General features: G+C 43.2%; 2 protein-coding genes across 4 annotated transcripts in view; both read left to right on the forward strand.

Annotated features, from left to right (window-relative positions):
• The window catches only part of SPTLC2 (serine palmitoyltransferase long chain base subunit 2), a 75,310-nt gene extending 55,646 nt beyond the window's left edge, over positions 1 to 19,664 (forward strand). For both annotated transcript variants that reach the window (XM_081003842.1, XM_081003841.1), the window contains exons 10-12: positions 8,752 to 8,887; positions 9,593 to 9,722; positions 13,658 to 19,664. In XM_081003842.1, the coding sequence (XP_080859968.1) occupies positions 8,752 to 8,887; positions 9,593 to 9,722; positions 13,658 to 13,777 (386 nt within the window). In that variant the 3' untranslated portion in view covers positions 13,778 to 19,664. The remainder of the gene's footprint in view (positions 1 to 8,751; positions 8,888 to 9,592; positions 9,723 to 13,657) is intronic.
• A 3,287-nt stretch (positions 19,665 to 22,951) lies between these two features.
• Positions 22,952 to 24,939, forward strand: part of ISM2 (isthmin 2) — a 29,533-nt gene continuing 27,545 nt past the window's right edge. For both annotated transcript variants that reach the window (XM_081003914.1, XM_081003915.1), the window contains exon 1: positions 22,952 to 24,078. In XM_081003914.1, coding sequence (XP_080860040.1) covers positions 23,941 to 24,078 — 138 coding nt within the window. In that variant the 5' untranslated portion in view covers positions 22,952 to 23,940. The remainder of the gene's footprint in view (positions 24,079 to 24,939) is intronic.

Genomic DNA, 24,939 nt, shown 5'->3' on the forward strand with positions numbered 1-24,939 from the left:
GGGGAGCTTGTTGGCATTGTCCAAATACAGATGATGGATGATCTCTTTCCAGACTGAAGTGGAATGATTGTTTCCTTTAAGGATATAATTTCTACATTGACAGAGTAAGATTGGTCTCTTGCAAGCACAGTCTGCAGTTCCAAATGAAGAGTTCTCACAAGGTGGGATGTTGCAGGGGGTTTAGTACTAAAACATATCTTCTTGCAAGTAAATGCTATCTGGTCCTGGACTTGAACTTTTGTGATTCAAGTAGTATACTTCATTATAGGTTTCAAAAATGTTGTGTAGAGAAACTATTTTGATCAGTGCTTTGCTTGTTTTTGTGGCTGTGGATTTTGGCATGTATAGGGAGATTGGCCGGAGGTTAAAATAAATTTGGAAGCTGTGCTGAAATTCAGAAGAGCATTTTGGTTGTAATGAGGAGGTGCTAGTTTGATTCCCTCTGGCCATGAAAATGCATGGTGGACACTGACAGTTCTGTGGAGTTCTGAGTTTTATCAGACTGTTAGATTCATTGGGTAGCACCTCAGCAGCTTAGCATGCATGCCCAGCACCATTTCTGACAAATAACTGGACTCATCCAACCCATTAGTTAGTTTCTTTTGACAGTCTTTAATTGGAGGGTATTGTCAGAGAAACATACTCCTTGGCTGTATGCTGTCATTGAGGCAGTAATTTAGTTGCTTAGGGAGGACTTTCTGTAAGAATAAAGATAAGATAGCAAATGTACGCAACTGATTAAGTACTTCTAGTTTTTCAACTGGCAGGATTAAAGGGTATGAAAGTACACAGTGTGCTAATGAGTTTCTAGCTTTGCTTTAGATCAGGGATAGGGACTTCCATAATCCCTGACCATTTGGGCTGTGTTGAATCGGGGTTGATGGGAGCTGGAGGGTTACAGTTTTCCCAACTCTGCATAATTGAGACCAAGAGGAAGAGTTGGTTGACTGGGTGGGGGCATATTGGGGCTCTCCTGTTGGTAGAGTGCTCTTACCAGTGAACCCAGACAGGGCTGGAACATCTCTGTCCCATCCAGGCCCCTCTCCAGCATGGCAGATCAGGGGTTTGCATCGCTCTGAATTAAAGGTATGAGGAATCTAGTTTATTGATCATTCATTGTACCATCTAATAATAAATGGTACATTTTCACAGGTTAGTCAAAAAAGAAATGGAAGCTAGCTTTTAGAACTGACTTTGAAAATGCAGTGCTTTCAACATGTGGAGAGCAGCGCTAACTGTGTAATACCATAATCTCAATTATGAAATGCAATGTTACTGATACTGTGCATTGTGCCTGCTGATTTCAGATCCAGTTGTATGGAAAGCATGTAAATCGTAACCAGCATAAAACATTAGTGAACCACAGGAACTATAACATTTTGGTACTTAACTTGCCTCTATTTTCAGCTACCTTTGCAGTTTCTTGGATTTCACCAAGGGGAAACAAAGCTGTTGGCTGGAAAGAAAATGCTGGCAAAGTTGCCAAGATACATTCCTTCAGGCTAGAGCATGGGTTCCAAAGCTTTTTCTAATTCTATGTCAGAGGTTCAGGACATATACTTAGCCACCTTATTTCTACAGAAATAGAGACCTATCTTAAATCAGTTTCTGTGCATCTAGTTGAAATATTTTGTCCATTTTGTCATATTAATCCCACCTGCCTGTCCTACATGCATGCCTAGTGGTCAGGTTTGAAGAGTTTTGGACAGTCGTGCTTCTGCAGGACTGCTTTGAGAATCACAGTTAAGTAATCCATCATGTGGAGCTCTGTGTTCAGCAGAAGAGAACTTGTCAAGAGCTCTCCTAATCCCTGTTGGGTTACTTGCCTGAATGTGTGGGCTAAAAGTAAGGAGGGGGTGAGGTATGGGTACCTCACCCCAGTGTCCCCACGTATGCTGTATTCCAGTGGCATCTGGTAACCCTTGCACCTGATGGGGTGGCCTGTAGCCAAGGAGGCCATGTAGGAGAGGGCAATAAGGTCACACTGAGTGGGCTAAGGAGGTCACATGAGCGAAGTCAAGTTGTTTTGGTTTTTCCCATCCTTCCTCCCTTCTAAAGGTGTGAACACTTGAAGTATTGGAGTTGTGTAAGTACTTGGTGCCAAACTAAACTGAAAAGTGTCTAGTTTAGAATGGGCCCCTGCTGTCACAATTTCTAGTGTGGGTCAATGTCTCCCTGTTGAATAAGTATGTAAAGCTATCAGATGAGTCTCCAAAGATTTGGAGATGCCATCAGCACACTGATGTTGCCAGATTTCTGGTTTTAGAGTATAAAGTTATATGGCCTCTCCATTTAGTAAGTACAGATCTGGAGGGCACATGGTCTGTGTGTGTATCTGTAGGTGAGGGCAGGGTACGGTATTCTCTTCTTTGAAAAAAAGAGTGAAGCTTCACATCTATTTGCAGCAGCATCAAAGGAATTTTGTCTTCTGACGCCCAAGGTAGAAATGAATTAGAGTTACCGTATTTTTCGCTCTATAACACGCACCAGACCATAACATGCACGTAGTTTTTAGAGGAGGAAAACAAGAAAAAAAATATTCTAAACGAAATAGTAGATATATGATTTTTGTGGTTCATGCTGTGGCCACAGACATGTGATCTGACAGTGAGTTTGGAGTAGCCCAATGCAAAAATCCTCTGGATCCATGCTTTGTAACCATGGAGGAGGGAAGGAAGGGGAACCATGGATCCTCTGTTCACGACTGCAGATCCCCCCGCCACCCGCAGGCATTCGCTCCATAACACGCACAGACATTTCCCCTTACTTTCTAGGAGGAAAAAAGTGAGTGTTATGGTGCAAAAAATATGGTATACGGAGCAGGGTTTTTTTGTTCACAAAACCCAACTTACATTTCCTCTGGCTTTCAGAACATGCCTAAAGCATTATTCATCTGGTTGTAAATGCAGTCCAAATACAGAATACACTTCCTCAGCTCTTTTAGCCAACCTTAGGAATCCATGATGTATTAGTCATACAGGGAGCAGTATCTGGTTCTTGGAGTAGGCATTTCTTTTACCCCAGGAGATTCAAAACTACTGGCAAGTGGTTTCCTGGTGCCCCTTTCCCAATTCATCTAGTGCTTGGGGCCAGAAACCCCGCCCCGCCCTTTAGTTGTTGTAGCTGAAGCTTGTCCCATGCCCAATGGACCAAACTCCTAAGGAGCAGTACATTCACTTACACTAGGATTTCTTGCTTATCTTTTGTATACACAACTGGTTTATACTTGTGTATGAAGTTATGTGTATGTCTTTTGGGAATTCTCCATAAACAGGAACATTTCTCACATCCAAGAACTTGTGCCACAATACTTTACAGTTCTTGATAAAGTGATGGTACTATGCACCATGAGCTTTAAATAGGCATGAGATTCCATCACCATAGTACACCACTGCTCAAAGATTTGCAATGGCTATTGAGTTGTTACTTTACGTTCATAGTTTTACTGTTACTTTACGTTCACAGTTTTACTTTTGGTCTATAAAGCCTTAATAGCTTGGGGCCAGCTTACTTGAAGGTTCGCCTTGACTTGACTTCTACATGTGTCATATAATTTACAAGTCCATTTGAGAGGAGTTGGATCTTTAAGTGTGGCAGCATCTGCGCTTTGAAACGCTCTGCCTATTGATATAGGCAGTTATTCTCAGAGATGCAATATACACTTGTTTTTTAAAGTTTTGCTGATTTTACCTATGTTTTATTTGTAATTATTTGAAGTTTTTATGGTTTAAATTGTACCAAATAAATAACCACTCAATGCTTTGTTGTTGTTGTTTAGTCGTTTAGTCGTGTCCAACTCTTTGTGACCCCATGGACCAGAGCACACCAGGCACTCCTGTCTTCCACTGCCTCCCGCAGTTTGGTCAGACTCATGTTTGTAGCTTCGAGAACACTGTCCAACCAACTCAATGCTACCTAGCTCTAAATTGAGTACAAACCTGGACTAGCCCACTATTGTTCTTTCAGTTCTCTTGCATTCCAGCTAGATTTGTCAGTGACTCCATACATGCTATATTCCATTGTCTTTTGTGCAGCACTAAGCCCAAGAGAAGCAGATGTGCCAATTTCTCCTGGTAACTGAAGAGAGAGAGTAGTGTCATTCAGCTGCCAGAAGCATTATGGAGCAGGCCTTAAAAATTGTGGCCATCTTCTCCACACCCACCCCGAATAAATGTTTAAATAATTTCCCCCAGTTTCTCTCAAATCAAAGCCAGGAAAACATATAAATGCAGCCAGAGTTACCTAAGCCTTGTTAGGTTGAATGTGGCCAGAATTACAGGGGAAATGCGAATAAACATTTTTCTTATTTCTTCTCCTAGTCTTATGTGCCTTCTCTTGTAATAATCCATATTAACTTTTATTTGCTCTATACTTACATAATGTCCCAGATTCCATTGTGAATTTCTGATTAAACTGTGGGCCAGCTACTTGTAAAACTGAAGACAGCACACACTCACTTTAAAAACGGCAAATGTGGTAGAAGCCTGAAGCTTGAATTTTCAGGAAATTAGTGTTTTATGAGCCCCCCCTGGCCCTGACAGACAGCACACATAATAAAAATTAAACGCTGGATTTCAAGTTCACACTGTTGAAAAGGCTGTGCTATTAAACAACCTTGTTTCCACTACATCTTAATTTTCTTTGGGAACAATTGAGCTTTCAGGTGAACTCCTCTGGAGTGCATAGGGGTTTTTTTTTATTTAAAAAAATCCACAAAGTTGAAATTGTATGGGAAATGGGCAAAACTGAATATTGTTCACCTAACCTGGATGAGCTCATAGTGGTTTTAGCAATGGAACTTAACTAGATTTAGTAAAGTATATGTATAATAATTGTCATAATAGGTGCTGTCCCTAGACTAGTGAAAATATAAGTGTTCTGCAGTAGGCCCAGTTGATGCAAGGTAAAAATTGTTTTGCTTGATCATCTGGCATAAATCTGGCTCCTTATGGCCTTTCCATGCATATGATCATCTGTTGACACTGATAATTCTTACTAATTTTGGGTCTTTAATTGATTAAAGTAATGATTCTTTTTAATTTGCCACCATATCTACAAACTAAAAACGTGTTGAATCTAGAGATCCCATAAGTGTAATTCTGTGTTCAGAGCCTCTTGCTCACAAATGGGTTGTGTGTCATTTTTGCTCATTGCTTTCTGTAACCCCTGAAAATTCTCTCAAGGGATTTTTTGGGGGGGTGGGGTGGGGAATATCTTCCATCAGTGTGGATGGTGGCACAGGAGACCGTGGGAGAGGGAATTGGTGCAATTTGTCTAGCTTCCAGGAGCAGGAAATGTCACGGGATTGCCAGACCTTTGGCTGGTTTCAAGCCAAAAAACTGATATGTATTCCACTTAATGGCAACATGGTTAAACTCCCATAAAATGGAGAAAATACTTCTTAACTAGTCTGGTCCTTGAAACCGGGGATATTGCAAGTGGTGGTTTCATACTTGTAGAATAGTACTTGGAACATTCACAGCAATGCTTCTTAAATGGAAATTTGCTGTTCACTGTTTAGGGTTTATCATTACAGGTAGGTAGCCGTGTTGGTCTGCCGTAGTCGAAACAAAATAAAAAAATTCCTTCCAGTAGCACCTTAGAGACCAAGTAAGTTTGTTCTTGGTATGAGCTTTCATGTGCATGCACACAGATACCAAGTGTGCATGCACATGAAAGCTCATACCAATAAAACTTTGCTGGTCTCTAAGATGCTACTGGAAGGAATTTTTTTATTTTGCTTCAACTAGAGTTTATCATGTTTGACAGATTTATGTTTGCATTAATACTTAATAATACTGCTGTGAATATAAATCCTCTGAATTTAATGGCAAGTTCTAAAATGTCTGTTATACTTAGTCTCAGTGTTGTTTTTAAATTTGAAACGAATGATGGAAGGCGCCCCCCCCCCTTTATTTTCATGGCCCTTGCTACTATTTGCAACCAGATGCTGTTTTAGAGTGTTTTTATATAATGCTACAATTGCCTGGAAATTGAAGATGTGGTGAAAGTCAACTTCATTGTACTTGTCACAAGCAGAAGCTGCTTTGGCTCTTAAGAGTGAATAAGATGCTGTTAAAGCAATAGTGGGAAGTTCAAGCTCACTGGCCTTCTTATTCTTTTAAATAAGATTTCTTACCTACCTTTCACCATAAAGTGCAGATGTCTCTGGGAATCCCACCAACAGGGCATGTGTTCAATACCACTCTCCCACTTACGATCCAAAGCAACTGGCATTTGTAGGCATATTGTTTCTGATATATATATATATAATTTGTTTAATCTCATTTCGAATCTCCCTAGTTGATGGCCAGCACTTGCGATGGCCACTTTTCACTCAGTGAAACTATAGAATTTGTGGTTTACTGGAGAGTTGTAGCTGACACTCCATGAGGGATGGATTGAGTGCAAGTTGTAAAAGACTGGGTCCAAATCCAGCCAAACACAGCTTAGAGTGCATTCACTCTACACAATGTGGCTACGATTGTGAAAAAAAATCATATCTTAGCTACTGACACACCGCCATTCACAATAGTACACTTTCCCCAACCCACATAGAACCATTAATGTAAACTGTAAAATGTAAACTGGAGCTTATATGAGTAGCCTTATTTAGCCAAGTCTGCCTCTTTGCTTGCATACCCCCTTGCACAGGTGTTTTGTCCCTGTAAGGTCCAGTTCACCTTAAAGGCACTGCATACTGTGCGAGAAGATGATACATGAGCTTAAGGTAGACTCCCAGACCCTTGCATGTGTACATCCTGAACCCTAGCGATGTGTGAACTAATTAGAAGCAACCCTGGGAGATGCTTGATGAGATTTTTGATAGGGATAGTGCTTAGCTTTGGATGCCTTGGGCAGGAAAGCGGCAGCTTCAGAGCTAAGTGCCACTTCTTCATAATGGTGTCGTGGACAATCTGTCATCATGGAAGGAGAGTGAAGAGTATTTTAAGTGCTTCATTCAGAGCTTGTTAATCTTGTTATAAGTGCATGTGTGTTAATCTTGTTATAAGTGCATGCGTGGCAATCTCTACTCCCTCAGCATCTCCCTCAGCAAGCATTTGTTTTCAAGCTCCTCCGGTCACCTTTGTATTTCTGCTGGGTGCTCAAAATCAGAGCTGTGTACTTAAACAGGCTGCAAACTATATATAAAAACAAGTTTTTCATCTACTTTTAGTGACCTAACCTATGTTTGTACCTTGGCATCAAAACTTCACTTTTTACCAGCAATAAAGTTTCTTGTGAATTGAATGTGTTATGTAAAGGAGCAGACACTTGAAACTTCATAGAAACTAATCTTGTCCTCCTAAAAAGGTCTGTTGAATTATTATGCAGTGCACAAACATAAGCAGATGCACAAACGTTTAATATCCGTTTCCTTTCACAGATGACGTTAGAAATAGGCATTGGAAAAGAATGCAACGTTAGTAGTATAATCACAAACTTTAGAAATTGGAGGGTGGGATGTCGCATAGTTACAAAACAGATGCCTGTTTGAAAAGCTGTGTTGCAAGTGTAGAGGGAGGAAGATCTTGTTATCCTCTGTGGGTGATTACTTTGCTTTTAAACCCTAATGTCCTCCAGTGAAATCAGTTTCTCATCAAAGGACTAGCTGGGGTAGAAAACAAACACTGATGCTGCAGGCTTCCCCTGCTTGTTTGTGGAATAAGAATTCAACTTATGCTTGGCTTTGATGAGTTCAGAGGAAATGTATTTGTTGCCGTTGAACCCTGGTGCTCCCTATGGGTGGTCCTTGCTGCCATTAGAGAGAGGGTTGGACTACCATCTTAAAAGGATGGCAGACACACCACTTATTCTCTGCCACTTATTTACTGGATATGAAGGTTTACCATCAGTTTCCTATAGGAAAATCCTCTGCTGCTGAAAAATTATTTAAAATACCAGCCTATCCAAGAAACATGCATTAATTATCTGTTAGTTTATTCAACAAGTGCAAATGAAATTCTCTGTGGGAAAATGTGGCTAATGTTGCATAGTAGTGATTTCACATCACAACAAATTTGGTTATAATTTGAATAAGTAGCTGCAAGATTAGTCTTGACAGATCAGTGGTGAAGGTGCTGTAGGGGTTGTCCAGATATCTATCTTTCTATCTCTATCTGGGTCAAGAACCTAAAGGACAGCAAGTCCTGGGGATAATGAAGTGAAGTTAAACACAAGTCTTTGTCTTTGTCCTCCATAGATGTCAAAAACCATGTTTAAGCCATAGTCTTTTTTTCATAGGCATGGAAATCCATCTAGTATTATGATACAGATATTCTTGGTGTCTCATAGTCAAGAGCTGTTAATGATAAAAAAATCCCAAATTTTAATTTCTGAATCATGTAAACCAAATGGGGATTGATTTGTAACCTTCCATATCCTGGACGTTGAGACCTTGCATCATCCATTAACCACTTGGCAGATGGGAAACTGAGGCTGATAGTGATTCTACATTCTAAGCTGGTATTTGAACCCCTTCAGTCCCTGCTGAAGGAGAATTAGAGGGATTTCTCCACTCTTCTCACTCATGTCTTCTACTTCTAATGCCTGAGGCTGGATAGTTTCTCCAGTCAATATAATCTTGGCCACATTGAAGCCTTTTCCAAGGCAGGAGAAAATAGCATTTCATAATTCTTTTTTAAAAATATGTGCTTCCACCTTTCTCAAGCTATTTTCACCCATGTTGGCATCAAAATGTGATTTTGGAATCAGTTACAAAAACCTCATTTGTTTGATTTTCCCTTTCAGGAAAGCAGCGTATACAACAGTTGGCTGAGAACATCAGGTATTTCCGAAGACGGCTTAAGGAAATGGGCTTCATCATCTATGGAAATGAAGATTCACCTGTTGTACCTTTGATGTTGTATATGCCAGCAAAAATCGGGTAGGTTATATAGGGAGATAGTGGTCGTTTAGCTCTAGCAGAAGTAGTAACAATTGGATGTATACCCAACTCCCTTCAAAATAGTTGGTGCTACAGCAGTAGCAGAAGAAACGGTTAGGGAATTGACATTTGACTTATGGGAGCAGGGATATATGAAGCTACTTCTGTAGGAGGTTAGACTCCCAGACTCTTGGGAAGCTGGATTATTGCCCGGTTCCACATCCTACTTGCCTTGTTTTTTGTCACTGCATGGAATCACAGAGCATTCCTGGATATTTTTGCACAGTGCAAGCTGCCTCCTCAGATAGCAATTGGCAAGGGAGGGGTGGTGGTGGAATTCTTGGTGAGTGAGCTCCAAAGCTGGAGTTTCTGTGTTCTATCAAAGATACTTTCAAGTTTAAGTTACAAATCCGTTTAGAAGTAGCCTGCTAAAAGACCAGCCCCTGCCAAATAGAATCTTTCAGCTTTGTGTGAACTTAATACAGTGAAACCTTTCTAGAAAGACCACCTCCGGACTGAACAAAAGAGACCTTTGTATGCAGGCGCTGTGTGTTTCTAAGGCAAGCAGTCAGAACAGTGGCCTCCCAGGCATTCTTCACGAAAGCCCCCCCCCCCTGCCTCCGAGCAGCATAGGCCTTGTATTGCTGCTGCTGTTGCTGCTGCTGCTGCTGCTGCTTCATTAATCTTGTCTTTCTTCCTTCACAGTGCATTTGGACGAGAGATGTTGAAAAGGCACATAGCCGTTGTGGTCGTGGGTTTTCCTGCCACTCCGATCATTGAATCCAGAGCCAGATTTTGTCTGTCTGCAGTGCTTACCAAAGAGATACTTGATATTGTAAGTATTCAAGTTTGTCCCTGCTCTGTCATCTTTTAACTAGTCTTAGCAGTGGAGTATGAAAGAGATCTTCTGGTCAGGAGCAGCACATCACGAGACATGTGCTTAGGTTGGACCAGTGTTCTCCTAATTCTGGTGTTTTTAAAGTTACTGCATTCTCCTATGATTGCAGTGGGGCACTGCATAACCTAAGTTAGACTGCTTTGGTTTATAAGTCTAAGTGGGGGGAAATTCTGTCCCTTGGTGTGACGCTAGAGGCCCTGTTCTGAATCAGCCACGGAATTATTAAACTGTTGATTGACAGGAGAAGAGCTGTATGAAGATGTTCTAGACAACATTTCTGACTTTGTGACACTGCATTTGGAAAGAGGTTGCGTAATTTGCTTATAAGCATGTTGAGCTAAATACAATTAAATGATATGTTTAAAATTTATTGTGCTTTGTGTTTACACACCAGACTATATGCACAGCATCACTGTGTTAATGTATTGCCAAAAGGCTTCTACAATTTTTAGTAACTGCTGAGAATTCCCCCCCCCCTTTACTTCAGAAACTATTCTAAAAATATTACCATCTGTTAGTTTGAATTTAGATTAACTTTACAGTTACTGATCTGAATGCATGGTGCCTTACCTAACCTTGTATGTATACATGGGATAAAAATGTGCAGGAATAAAAAATGGTGCTGCATATTTGCAGGATTAAAAGAATTAGCAACGAGAAGAACGTGAAAGCAAGTGGAGCTGAATGTGTACTACTTTTGTAGAATAAATGAATGACTTTTTATATTATTATTTATTAAATTTGTTACAGAAAATCTTAATGCAAGAAGTGGATTTTGGAGGGTACATACCTTCATTTATTCAGGTGCCCAAAAATCTGAAAGTTGAGTAATAACAGACCCAATAAGTAAGAGATCAATAAGCTCCACTACTTTTATGGCAAAGGATGCCTGTTGTAGGCCATTCTGATGTCTAAACAAGTATATGAAAATAGTGAAACAATTATGCAGGATCTCTAAAACAATTATGCAGGATCTTTAGCAATATAGTGCCAAACAAAAAATGCATGGAGGGAATATGCATCAACGTTACACCTGGGGTCATTGAAAAACACAGCCCATGCAAAAAAGTTCTGAAGACCCCTATATGTACATAATATGCCTGTGTTTCATACGTTAGTATGTTTGCATAGGTTTGAAAAGTTATAGTATTTTTATTTAAAAAGTGATGGTCCTGTTCAGAAACCTACCTGTCCTCCAAATGGGTTGAATTCAGAGGACCATATGTAACAGGACTGACATAAGTTGATTTTCCCACCCCTCGTTACCTTGGCAGCACCCCCCACTCCAAATATTCCACATGGGGTGAAGAGACCCTGCTGAATGGGTTGGGCTGAGGTGGGAAATGGGATTCCTGAAACTAGGACAGCACTCACTGCGTAGTGCCACACTGGAACGGAAGAAGGCTGTATCACTTAAATCCCTGGTAAGAATACCAAAGTAGCTTGATTTATGGAAACATGAGCCTTTCTTCCTTCAGAATAGGTAATGTTCCACATTTTGAACATGGCTGGAACATTGATCTGAACTGTCTTTTCTAAATGATCACAAGTGCTGACAGGTAGGAAGTGGGAGCAGCTTTCCTGAGCTTAACTAAGGCGAAAAAGAGACCTTACAGAGCTGGTCCATGTACCTTCCTCTTACTGGCTGAAGAGAGCACATATTTTCTCATTTTTTTCCTTTTCTCTCCCTACCTACTCTGTGTTGAGTGTGGAGGTCTCTTTAAAAAAAATTTAAAACCTGATATTTGTAATGCTTCCTTATTGAATCAACCCACATGATGGACAATGGTTCTCTGGTACAATGTATAACTCTAATGTAAATAAAACTTGCTTGCCTGAAAATACTTTGGCCCTGGATCAGAGCAGAGCCCCTCGTAACTTGCATCCCTGTGGGCTGGTGCTTTCTTTTCAGCGATGAAAAATATATTACACTTTCCTGAAGTCAGAGTTCAGCCATGCCATTTCCTTTGTAGTCTTTGCAAGTCACATGCTTCTCTTTGTTTTAAATTAATAAAATCCTAAATCTGAGTTCAAGAATAACAGTTAACGGACTCTTTCAACAGAAATTCAACCTCAAATTATTTCCACATGTTGCCTTTTGCTAAAGCTGTGCTTAAAATATGCTCACAATTAGACAGTGTTTGGCAATTTCTACCCTCCCCCCCCCACCCCTCTTGAATTCTGAGCTTATGTGGCCTCTGTTTGGGGCAGGGGGGGGCGCTTTCTCAAACTGTGTCACCACCTTGAGGTTTCTTGGCATATGGCACTCATTTATTCACTTTCTGTTGTCAGTTATTGGGGCCACATAGGTTGTGTGGGGATAAGAGCTACCGAATTGTGGGTAGGGCAGGAGAGTTGTTATTTCCTCACACTTGCCACACGATGTCCCTCGAGAAGAATGGACTTCATAAAAGAGAGTTGCGGAAAAAGAAGGGGTGAGGATTTGAGCTTTAGATAAACGTATGTATGCTGACCTAGGGAGGAAATTTTGTGTGCCTACTGGTTTTTCCTTACTAGAGCTTTAGAAGCTTTTGCAAACCAGCAAACCTAAGTTCTATCCACCTTGGAACTAGTGGCAGGTATAAACCAGGTTGGGCAAGCTTCAGGCTTGTTAGAGCCACTCTGTGTTTTTTACTAGAACCCCCAAGTCTACCAGCCAGAGCCAGGTGCAAAAGGCATAATATTGCTAGAATTAAAGAACAAGGGTGCCTCTAGGCACATTCTGAACCCGGGAAATTGTCCTTAGTACCAGAATTGAACTCCGCTCACATTCCTTACACATACAAATCTAGTCCTGGTTAGCTTTCTTTATATCAATAGGAATGAGGGAACTTGTGCTCTCTGGTGCCTCTCCAGATCTGTTCAGGAGGGTTAGATGACCTGCCAGAGTAGACTTTGAGAAGGTGCAGAGTGAGGAGAGAGCAGGGAAGTTCTGCTATGTGAGTGCAAGTTGTTCTACAAATGCAATGACTTCATTGGCCTTTGCCATTATGTTTTGTGTAAAGGTTCCACTTCATTTATTATTATTATTTTGAAAGATGCTTTTATTGTTTTATCACTTGTTTTTGCTGCCCTGGGCTTCGAAGGGCAGGATATTATTTATTTATTTATTTATTTATTTATTTATTTATTTATTTATTCTCCCCCCCCCCCCCCCCCAGTGTTTATTTGTCTCCCACCACCACCATGGCTGCTGCCGCTGCCAGAGGCAGCCTCCACACCCGGGCAGGATATAATTTAATAAAGAAATGAGGCACAGCTTGGGATTGAACTGCAGTTATGTTCAATAATGGTAGAATTAGTACTTCATTATTCCATCAGCTATGTGCTTATTGCCATACAGAAAGATAAAAGCCTGCCCTAGAAGGCTCCCCATCTCCAGGGAGAGGAAACAGAATATTGGAGATAAATGTAAAAAAAAAAAAACCAAGAAGAAAACTTAGGCCAGCAGCCCAGTTTTGAGTTTTCTCAGCCTGAAACGCTCCCCTGGGCTGCATGCAGATCTCCTTTTGAAACTAAGCGAGTTTCAAAAGCAGTTTAGAGCATGAGATTGGCTGTCGAAAGCAAGCATGGGGCACCTGTGGCCCTCCATATGTTTCTGGAATACTGCACTCTTATGGTCCCTGACTCTTAGCCATGCTAGCTGGAGCTGATAGGAATTTAAATCTAGGATCTGATGGGGGTGGGGGGGCTACAGATTCAGTAGCCTTGGATTAAAGCAGAAAGGTAAATGAAATCAATTGTGCTAATACAATCCCCTTGCATGAGCGCAAACATCTCTTTAGATCCTAGCCATTGTGTTTCCCCACCTTTTTCTTCATGCAGCAATCCTTAAAAAACAAAAAAAGCACCTGATGTTTCTCTTTTTCCAGGCTTTAAAGGAAGTAAATGAAGTTGGAGACCTCTTGCAGTTGAAATACTCCCGGCATCGACTGGTACCTCTCCTTGACCGTCCTTTTGACGAGACAACATATGAAGAGACTGAAGACTGAGTTCTCTCCCTGTCTTTTGATAGACAAGGCACACTCCTCAGAACTCTGTGTGGCTCAAAGACCAAGGTTCTTGAACCAAACACTGACGGACTGCTTAGCATAAACAGAATGACTTCTTACTCACAAAACTGAAGTGGCAACAACAGCTAGAACTGGTGTGTTGTGAAAAGCAAAACAAAACCTGGCTTTTCTTCCTATTGCTTTAAGGTCTTGCCCTAGGGAGGAGTTTGGCTTACATTTTTAAAATGCTGATTCCCTATTTGTTTGTCACAATGAGATCACGGCGGCCACTGTTGGCAGTGAGTGTGTTCCCCATCGCGCTGCAAGGTGGGCATTGCCAAGGATGCTGCAATGCTTCTGTCACGACGTTTCGTTTTTCATGACCACAGTCTAACCTCCTTGAGAGTGCAAGACCAGCCAGTTTATTCAGCTAAGGCTTCTGATGAAATCATTGACAGCTAGCTAATTTGAATATATTTAAAATGAAATAATCAACCAAAGTCTTTTCCTTGTCCCTTTACATAGTGCTTTTTTTTTTTTTTTGGTCTTTATTACTACAATGGTGGTTGACTTGCCTCTTAAGGACTGTTAGTCAGTTCTTTAAGGGACAAAGCAGGAATCCTCCCAGGGCCTTTATCCATCTTGATATTTCAGACTGGGTTCCAAGTGTTCCTTCATTAGAGTAAGTAGCAAATAACATTTCAGAGCAGGATAGAACTTTGTGGACATTTCCCTTTCCCTGTATAGAATTCCTTCAGCTCCAAGGGGTCCCCACAATTCCAGTTTCCAGGATGAGTTCTAGTGTTGCTTGTTGGATTAATTGTGTGTGTGTGTGTGTGTGTGTGTGTGTGTGGTCAGATGAAGAACCAGACTGGGAGGGAGTAGCATTCCAAACCACCTTCCTTTTCCTCCTTTCACATATTCCTGCTCTACTTTTTGGCAGAGCTAATGATGCAGCTCTTCGAAACCTAAATGCTGATGGTCTGCCTCCTCAGAGGGCCTTTTGTGATACTTGAATTGCTCTTGCTATATTGATACCAATTAGGTGTTTGCTGTGGCCACAGAAGGTAGGCAGCACAAGGCAAAATCCCATTACAACATGTATGTATTTTTTTGAAGTTGCTTTTGTAGCAATCTGTGTATCAAGAGCAATTCCCAAATACACAAAGGTGAGGGGTGGGAATGAGACTATTAGTCTGGTGAGTTTCTTTGTGCGAGTGGAAGCAGCCATTTTATTAGCACAATATGAAAATACTTTGATCTTTGGATATTTGCCTCAAAATATTTAAGAATAGCCTTGGAAGCAAAAAAAAAAATGCCTTGTTCACTTTTTAAAAAAATTGTGTTGGAGAATTTGATTCTCAGAAGCATACTAAACTAAGAAAATAGTTGCCGTTGACTATGTCTTCCAGTGAATTCAGTTACAATGGCTATTACTTAATTTACTAGAAATCATATATAGGCTGTTCATTGGCAGAAGTGCAGTGTGCTGTTTTCACACCTATGCATTATGAAGTCAGAGTATCCATGGTTCAACTTCATACTCTTTAACCACGTAATTTTTTTAACTTTTTGCACGGAGGAAACCTCCCCACTTGTACATTTCCAGTAAATTATTGCAAAGGATTATGCGTAACAGTAGAAAATTCTGAGCAGCTGAAGATCTGCCAGCTTGCTTAAAGAGCCTCTGCTTAGCCTCTCAATAAGGCAAATACTTCAGCTAGGTCAGGGCAAGGATTTCCAAAGTCTGATTCAGAATTAAGGAATAATAATACTTGACCAAAGAACAGATTGTAGTTGCTAATATTGTGCAGTGCCACTTGCCAAGGCCTGGAACAAAGGCAGAACTAAGATTTTGCAATTGTGTTTCCAATGGAGTTTTTGATCATGTGTTGAACATGTTAGATATTTTGAAACTTAACAGTAAAAAAATAATAATTTTATGCTGTATATACTGAGCCGTGTGGCCTTAGCACCAAGAGCCAAATGCACAGGAAGTGGGAAAGAGTAAAAATGGCATCTAAAAGTTTCTATTTCACCTAAATTCTTGGTATCCCACAAATAACTTGAAATGTGTTCACTATAAACTGGCTTTGCTGGAAATAGTGGTCTTCATTTCAACAAGATCTCAACTATGCTTCTTTTGGGGACCTGCCACCATCCTCCATCTGTGTCAATGCCAGATCACGATATAATAATATTATATATCCTAATAATTCCTAAGACCTTCTGCCCAGGATTACTGAGAGTACTGGGAATGACAACCCTATGTTTCTGTATCAAACTGCTTAAGGGCGGCACCATGCATAGCTGTTTCAGGAAGCATTGGTGTTGCAGGCAGTGCCTTCTGCAGCAAACATGTCAAGTGCAGTGGTAAGATATGTTGGTGTTTGTTCCAACATTCATAAAAGTGGTGCTGCCCTAACCTAGTTTACACCAGGACTGCTGTGGGACCTGTGGCCCTCTAGATGTTATATGGCCACGGCATCCATTATCTCTGGCCATTGACCATGCTGATAGATGAGAGTTGGGAGTTCCAACAATGACCTGGATTTCCCTTCCCTAGACAGGACCAAATATAAGGATTCAATAGTTTAAAAATCCATTCCTTGGGATTCAGCTAAGGAACTGCCTGCCCTTGCACTCAACTGACTTCATCCCAACATCAGGGGATGCAGTTTGGCAAGACTGCTAGTTCAACAGCTGAAAAGCTTTCATTAAAAAAAATTATCAACTCTTCTGTCTTCATAAATACGAATGCTACCATGTGCATGTGTGTGTGCACACACACAGTCTTAGGATGATACAAAGCTACTTTGAGGGGACAGTGGATGTATGAAATAAATGCAGGCCATTTTTAAGCATGTTTTTGTTAACATTTTCCACAATTGCATTAGCAGAAGGACTTCAGTAACATCTTCAAGGGGAACTGGACGACTTAGCTGGCTGAATGAGGTCAGGTGGTATGTCTGAAAGCTGAACTGAATACTTAAACTGTACAGGAGGACAATATGATACTCCCCAGGAAAGGTTTTTGTGTGTGCTTTGGGTGATGGGTAGGGAAGAAGGAAAATGCAGGAGACAAATGCCTCATCTGCTGTTTTTCTTTTGCTTTGTATACTTTGGTAGAGTTGGATGCCAGTATTAGGTGGGGCCAATATATCAGAATATCCAGTACCCGATACTTAACATAAGAGTTATTTGACACAGTGTCAGCATGTCTCTTGTATTCTAATGCTGTCTCCCACCACACACCAATATTTTCCAAGTCTTCTCATTCCAGGAAAGATTATAGCATCGGTTTGGGGATACTTACGGTTCCCACACTCAACCTACAATGTGGTATGATATGGCTGATGGGCCTGAACGACAACTTCCCTAGGTTTTGAAAGGGCTGTTTGTTGCCTGTATGATCAATCTTTGGGAAAAGCAGGTAAAATGGTATTTATTGCAGGACGTTGGGTGGTCTTCTTCTGAAAGAACTGATTTCTTGCCAAAGAGAATATTACAAAATATCAAGATTGCACTCCAGACTTGCTTGGCTTCATAATCTAGCCAGCTTATCCAGAAGGGGACAGTGAAACATCGCAGCCCTCACTATACCAAATAACAGATTGCTTGTGTTGGAGCAAGCAAGCTTGAACCTGATGCTTCTCTGAAACCCACATTATCAGTAGCAGCTGACATGCTCTTGCATGTTGAATTTCACGTACAAACGGAAAGACCAGGAATACCCAAGATAGATCACTTTTGGTGGTGTGGGGGCGGGGTATTTTGGTCTCTGAACCTTAATTTGTTGGAGGGAAGGTGTTTCTCCCCCCAAGGGCAAGCATAGAGAGCAAGGGGAAAGGAACAAACATTGCAGGGGTCAAATCCACGTAGGCCTGCAGAGATATATAGTTGGTGTATTTAGCAGTTGTTTTCCTTCGTGCCCCAAATACCACATTGCAACATACAGGGCTGTGTATCCGCCTGGCAACTTGTGGTTTTCCTCAGCTGCCCCTCCATGGTGATTATCCACCCCTGCCCTCACTTTTAAAACAGGGGTGAGCCTTTGAAGGCTACCTACTGCTGTGAGTCTGGTTGCCTTGGGACCAGAGTTTGAAATATATGGGACCATCCAAAAACTAAATGTTTTTATTTTTTATTTTTGCTGAAAATGAGGGTTTGAGTCATGTAGCTTATGTACTTCCTGAGAGGTTGTTCCACCACCCACTCCCCACATTCTTTGTACTCTGGTCTAAGTTCTAGAATCAATGTGACACAGCGTGTTGCAGAAAAAACAGACATTGTCTTTCTAGTGCTTGTCTTTTCCAAATGCACATAATTGGGAAATGCTCAGGTTCCTGCTGATGGATATTTTAAAGGATGCTTATGCTGAAAGATGCACTTGCACGCTTGAGATTTGTTGTGTTGTGCATTTTGTACTTTAATGTCTGAAAAGGAAAGTGGAAATCTCTGCAGTGTCTGCAGTAGCGATGCACACTTCCTGTGTTTGCATTGGGGGGCAATGGGAGAAATATTAATTAGGCTTAATGCTATTCTTTTTTTAATTTAAAAAAACCCAACTTTAAAATGTTTTGGTGCTTGGCACAGCTGAAACTTATCCAAAGAACAGAAATTGTTTTCAGATATTCTCTTCCATTTAGTAATTTAAGATGATACAGGGTCTGTTCACATGTAGATAGGTCAGTCTATCAAGCTAAAAGTGGTGCAGGATGACAGCTAATTCTTATCCCAGTTTCCCAGAGTTGTAGGTTCACACATAACGTTTTACCTTGCACACACTTATCTACTTGACATTTTCCACAGAAAAGATTAAAATAATGCACCTTCATGGTGATAGTTGGTATATTTCATCAAGGGGCTTATACTTTCTCCCTAAAGCAGTAAATACCAACGGTCACCTCATTGAGGGTGAAACGAATGTTCCATCATTTAAATCTTAATGTGATTTACATTGGGCTGGCTTCATCATATCAGAACGAATGTGGGAAATTTGCTTGTTAACATACATCCTGGGAGGTTTATAATATGAAGCATTCTTGTGGTCTTACTCTCCATTTGATGGTGTGATTTTTAGATTTGCTGCTTTGAGCTCTGTTTGTTTGTGAAAAAGGTTGAAAGGGCCCATGCCGGGTTTAAGAGCTGCTCTTGCCCCTCTGTGTTGCGCTTGACTTGATCAAATGGATCTTTTTTTACAGGGCTGCTGTAAAGCTAATGATCTAATGGAAAACTTAACTTATTTATCTATGGCAGCTGGCAAGTGTGTTTCTGGAGCAGCTGGGATGTGCCAAGAAGTGACATGACTACCAAAACACTTTCCACAAACAAAAGTGCACTGAAATATGCAAACCTTCCCTGTGTTGTCCATTTGCCAAATGTGCCGACCTTGGCCAGTATTTCAGCAACCCCTGCCCTAAAAGTATCTCCTGCATTTATGTGCAACTATAGAGGTGGTCAGATTTAGGAGGAAAGTGGAGGCAGGACCTACCATATGGAGCCTGAAGCTCAAGGCTAATTTATTGGTCTCTAAGCTAATGGTGGCCCATATTTTTATAGCCCTAGACTTCCCCTCGAAGCCACAAGTTCTAAGTCTTAAATTGCACTGTGCTCCTATGCCTCTCTGTTGGTAATAATGTACATATAGCCTAGATTTTTTTGTAGATATTAAATTTTAAATGACATTTTTAATTACCTCCTCCCAAAATACTTCCCTTCCAGACATGACTTTTTTTACACCTTGAACAATTAACACGAAGTTGGGTACCATGTGGGTAGGGAGGAAGAAGAGAAGCAGATCCTACATTGGCTTTTAAGTAACAATGCATGTTAAGCGGAGAGAAACTGTTTAGCTATGTTCTGCTTAATAAAGAATTCACCAATATTCTGTGTGAGCATTTTATTTAACGAAGTTTATTTAAATACAGCTTAGTTGACAGCAACCTCTAAATGGTTTGCATAATAGAACAATTTTGAATCTTTAAAAAGCAACAATGAAAGCCAACATTAAAAACAGGTCAGCACAAAAACAATTTTTAGCAGGCATCAAAAACAATACGGTGAAGGTAGGCCTGTAATATCAGTGGACAGGGAGTTTCCAAATCTACATGCTGTCACAATGAAGGATGAATTGCTTGCAAGTGTGGAGTGAACATTACGTGGCCGTTGTGAGAGGAGTGTGTTGCTCTTGAAGTTATTAGGAGTACTGTATATGCTTGACAATACTCTGGGCCAGTGTTTCCCAAAATGGGCAGTACCACCCCCTGGGGGGTGCTGGAACAATCAAGGGGGGGCAGTAATAGCCTTGGTTGCAATTGTGGAGCATTGAATAAAAATAAGGGCAGTGGAAGCATAAAGAGAATAAAATTTTGAAAAGCCATTCGTACATATTTGATCTGTTGTGTAACAACACTTTCAGGATGGTGACGTCGCCTCCCCTGGATCCTGCTGCCGTGCAAGAGGTTTTCCCAGGCTTCAGTCAGGCCTGGGAAGTGGATTGCAGCTGGCCTGCTTATTTGGCTAGTGGCAGGCATGCTGTGGCCCTGGGGTGGATCAGACTGAGCTGGCAGGCTTCACTCCGGTCCGCCTCATGGGTTTTTACAATATATTTCTTGTAAGACATAGGCAGAAATATAGATACATAAAAGAAGGCAGATTTGTCACTGCAACTTTGTTTGCTTAAAGAAGGTAGATTTCCAGGGGGGGCACTGAGGTTTTTTTCCTGAAAAGGGGGCAGTAATAATAATTTATTATTTATACCCCGCCCATCTGGCTGGGTTTCCAAATAAGCTTGAGAACCTCTGCTGTGGACCATTGACTAGCATCCACTGACTTGGAGAGGTTTGCTTGGGATAAGGTGAAAGCTGAGGGATCAGGGTGGGACTGGCTCTTGTTTTCTTTTTACTGGGAATGGCTGGGGGAAAGATACAAGTCTCCCCAGTACCCTTTTGTTGATTAACATAATATAACCTTTACAATTAAGCATATGTGATACAGGTTCGCCCCAGCGTGCAAACCAGACTTCTTCGCAGTGATGCATCTTGGGTTTCTTACAGTAAGGGTGCATTACCACCCTCCACCACTGGGTGGCTTCTGTTTTTGTATGGCTTTGCACCTACACGTCCATGCCTTGCACCTGCGAAGCCTTCTGAGCATTGACATGGTTCCATGCATGTGCCAAAGTAGGCTTTTGACCCCAAAGAACAAAGAAATGGGCTATTCCTCCTGCACAGGTTTGTCTGCTCCCTTTTTACCCTTAAAAAGTAGTTTAAACAGGTTTTTCAAGTCCTGTGCAAGAACACCCTTGCCTTGTGGGTGCATGATTCTTAAAACGTGAAGAGAACACTAGTAAAATGATTAGGTTGAACCAAGCTCTTATAGGTCTCCCCTGGCTATATTTTGTGTATATGTTTTAACAGGAGTGGGTGCCCCTTGGCTTGCGGTGTGGTTTGTCCCTAGGACAATAATCTTTTGCCATGGTTATGTTGCTTTCCTGTTTTATTTCTTAATCTTGCTTTAGTTTTGTCCGGTTCAGGACGCTTATATGAAGAGCCCTGTTGCATCAGGCCAAAAACCCATCTTAGTCCAGCATCTGTTGGCTAACCAGATGCCTATGAGAAGCCCACCTGCCAGATGTGAGTGCACCAATGCTCTTCAACTTTTATTTATTCTGTCTTAATTAGGAAGCTTCACTAGAATAAAAGTTTAAGAAGCCAATACCTTGCTGTGTGGCTACTTGTTCCTGTTACAAATCCTGTTGTTTATAGGTGGCCTTTAGTGTGGTAATACCACCGTTGCTGGAGTCTGTCTGTCTCTCTCTCTAGAGACAATGGAAGATATGCCATTGGGGGTGAAGTCAAAACTGTTGGAGAGTTACAGCGTCTGCTGTGGCTGGAGAGAAGCAAGAGACGTTTGGTTGCAGCTGGGGCAGGTGAAGGCATTCAGTTTCGCTGGGGCAGATGCACCATGGCAATACTACCAAGAAGGTAAATAATGACCCACAGGCGAAGAGGAGAAGTAGAGCAGGAAGGTTGCTCAAGTGAGGAATAGGTGCAAAGTATGTGAGACATACGATGAAGACAGTGAAGATTTCCAAACCTTTCGGCTGGGTCATGGATACCTCGGTTTTTCCCGTGTCTACAAAAGGAGTCGCTTCAAGGCAGCCTAACAGGCAACTTGTTTTACCACTGGGGGGGGGGGGGAGGGACAGCCTTCCCTTAACCAGGTGCCCTCCAGCTGGTCTGGACTACAATTCCCATCAGCCCCAGGGAAAAACAAACAAACAACGGGCCGGTCCAAGCACCCGCCTTAAGAGATAGCAGGGTTCCCCCCTCCCCCCAGAAACAGCCACCCCGGGCTCATTTATGCTGTTGCTCCTAAACAGCATGCGACATGTTTCCTTCGAACTCGTTTCATGGATCCCTCTTCATGTCTTTCCCTATCTCTCTGCAATACAGATACGAAGAACATGCCGCTTTCTGCGCCCGCGCGCGCTGGCAGTCCGCGCTTCAATTCCTTTCCCTCGGGCCGCTCATTCATTCATTCGGCCTGTGGGGAGGAATCCAGCGGGCGCGTCGGAGGAAAGCCGCGGGGCGAGTGCGGAAGATTCCTCCCCGGTAGGAAGGGCAAAGAGCTGCAGAGGCAAGCCCGGCTCGGGAGGAGGAGACTGCGAGCGCGCTGCCAAATCCGAGAGGGGGCAGATCCGCGCCCCGGAGCCCGTCTGATCTCGGCGGGAGGAGGAGGAGGAGGAGGAGGGAAGAGGCCGTTGGCGAAGAAAGGGGCGGCGGGCAAGATGAAAGGGAGCTGAGCCGAGGGGCGGCCGGCACTTGGCACGAGTCTGCGCAGGGAAAGAAGGACGGGTGGCGGCGGCGGCAGCGGCAGCGGAGCAAAGGGGACCCGGGTTGCCGCGCAGAGCTCTGGGCCGGGCCGGGGGCAAAGCGCCTCGTGCCGGAGGAGTCGCAACTTCGGGCGTCGAAGGGACGCCTCGGCCCCCGGGGAAACTTTGCGAAGAGCCGTCGAGAGAGAGGAAAGAGCCGAGCGCCTTCAGAACAAAGAGTCCTTCGCCTGCGGAGCCGGGCGGGGGGCGGAGAGCCGGAGCAAGCGAGCGCGCCCCGCAAAATGCCAGCTCCACGAGAGGCGCCTCGTCCGCGGCCCGAGCGGAGCCCTTTGCCGCGACGCCAGCCGCAGCCGAGGTAACCTGGGACATGCGGCGGCGGCTGCTGCGGGCCGAGGAGCGGCTGGCTGAGGAGAAGCGGCGCCGAGCGGCGGGAAGGGAAAGCGGCGAGACTCGGGCTCCTCCCGTTCGGGGCTGAGGTGGCGGCGACGACAGCGCCAACGTCGCCGAGAGGATCCCGGGTGCATGGAGCCGGCGGCGGAGACTGGAAGCGGGAGCTCTGCGAAAGGGAGGACGACCCTTCCCCGCGGCGCCAAAGGCAGCGCTTTGTGGCCCCTGGAGGAAGGAGGGGAGCGGCTCGGCGGGATCAGCGCGCCGCGCGCTCCGGAGTTGTTTCAAGGGACTCCGGGGACCGGGCGCGGAAGGAGGAGACGCCGGATTGCGCAAAGGATTATCGAAAGGGGGGACCGCGAGTGAAAGAAGGGAATCCCCCCCCACACACACTCCCCGTCGGCTCTCCTCTCTTGCACACCTCGGATCCTCCTCCTCGCTTTCTCCCCAGTTACTCTCCAGCATCATTGGCCCGGCCACCACCAGCAAGGGCGAGTAAATTAAAACGTGCTCAGCAAACTGCAAGAGAGATCAGAGGGACAGTGGAAACGCGAGCCGCGGAGGGGGGGGGGCGCCGTGCGTGCGCGTGTAGGAGAGAGAGAGAGAGAGAGAGAGAGAGAGAGAGAGAGAGTCCTTCCCTCTCCTAATCTTTTCTCTCGCGCCCACTCTGGAGCTACTCTGCTTCTCTGGACCTTTCCAGAGACGCAGTCTCGAAGCAGAAGGCTGAAAAAAGGATTGCTCTCGCTTGGTGTTTTTTTTGTTTTGTTTTTGGTTTTTTCTCATCTGTCTTCTCCTTCTCCGTTCTCCTCCTTCAGGGTCTGGGTTGGTTGGTTGGTTTCTTGCGAGACCGGCGAGGTTGGATTATTGGTGCGCGCTGCCCGCCTTGTGAGTAGTGTGTGTGCTTGGCAAGGAGGCGCGGTGGAGTTGGGAGGAAGAGATGTCTAAGATCGGAGGGAAAATTATCCTTATCCTTAGCTTCGTGTTTCTGACGACTTGCCTCGATGCGGCGAAAGGGCTGCCCTTGAGGAAACAGCGCAACCACAGTCCGAAGGAAAGGAACTATAAGTTGGTAGAGGTGAGTGGAAGCAACGCATTGCCGCTTGGAGAGTAGGAGGGCCTTACTTAGATGACATTGTTACTCCAGCTTGACTCCCCTTCGTCTCTTGACAGCCAATAAACTCTGCGAGGTCCAGGGTCTTTAAACCCAGGTCAGTGCTGACTTCTGTGATCTGAAGGCAGGTAGTCACCAAAATGATAGAAGTGATGCCCCCCCTCCTTTTATTGATCCAGATTACATTTGCACAACCAATTTTGTACATTGTGCACATAGTCAACACTACACAGTTTAGTGTTCCGTTAACATTTTTCCCCGCCGCAATCTCCGAAAGCTGGATAAGGTGATGGATTTTCTCACCCTTCCTGTGTATGCATCCTTTCTAGTAAAAGTGGAAGGTTTTCAAATCAGCAGTCACTACGAGTACATAACCAAACAAGCATGGAGCTGGAACATGGAGCACCAGGTTGTGATCTTATGTGGTGTTTGAGACTCACAAGGCCACTGTACTTCTAACTTTAAGCATTTGCTTAAACCCAAAAGGCTGCTTCAGAATCTGGTCAGTTTTAAAAGTGAAAGCACACCAGCAAGTACAGCATTTCTTGAGAGCAATGTGGCAAAGCATTGTCTCTTAAATACAAACGTGAGCTTCAGTGTGAATTCCCAAAATTCAGCAGGGAGCACTTGGGTTAAAGTCCGGCTCTTACACAGATGGTCCCTTGCTCTAGACAATAAGTTTCTATCTCCTCTAACTGTGTAAATAAATAGTACTAACTTTATGGCTTTGGGTGCAGCCTTCATCTCCATAGGCAGATGTCATTCTTGCTGATGGCCTTGGCTACATTCTGAAATCATTGATACCAGTTAGGTGAAGCATTGGAG

This window comes from Podarcis pityusensis (assembly GCF_964106645.2).
Source record: "Podarcis pityusensis genome assembly, chromosome: 1".
NCBI classification, from domain to species: domain Eukaryota; kingdom Metazoa; phylum Chordata; class Lepidosauria; order Squamata; family Lacertidae; genus Podarcis; species Podarcis pityusensis.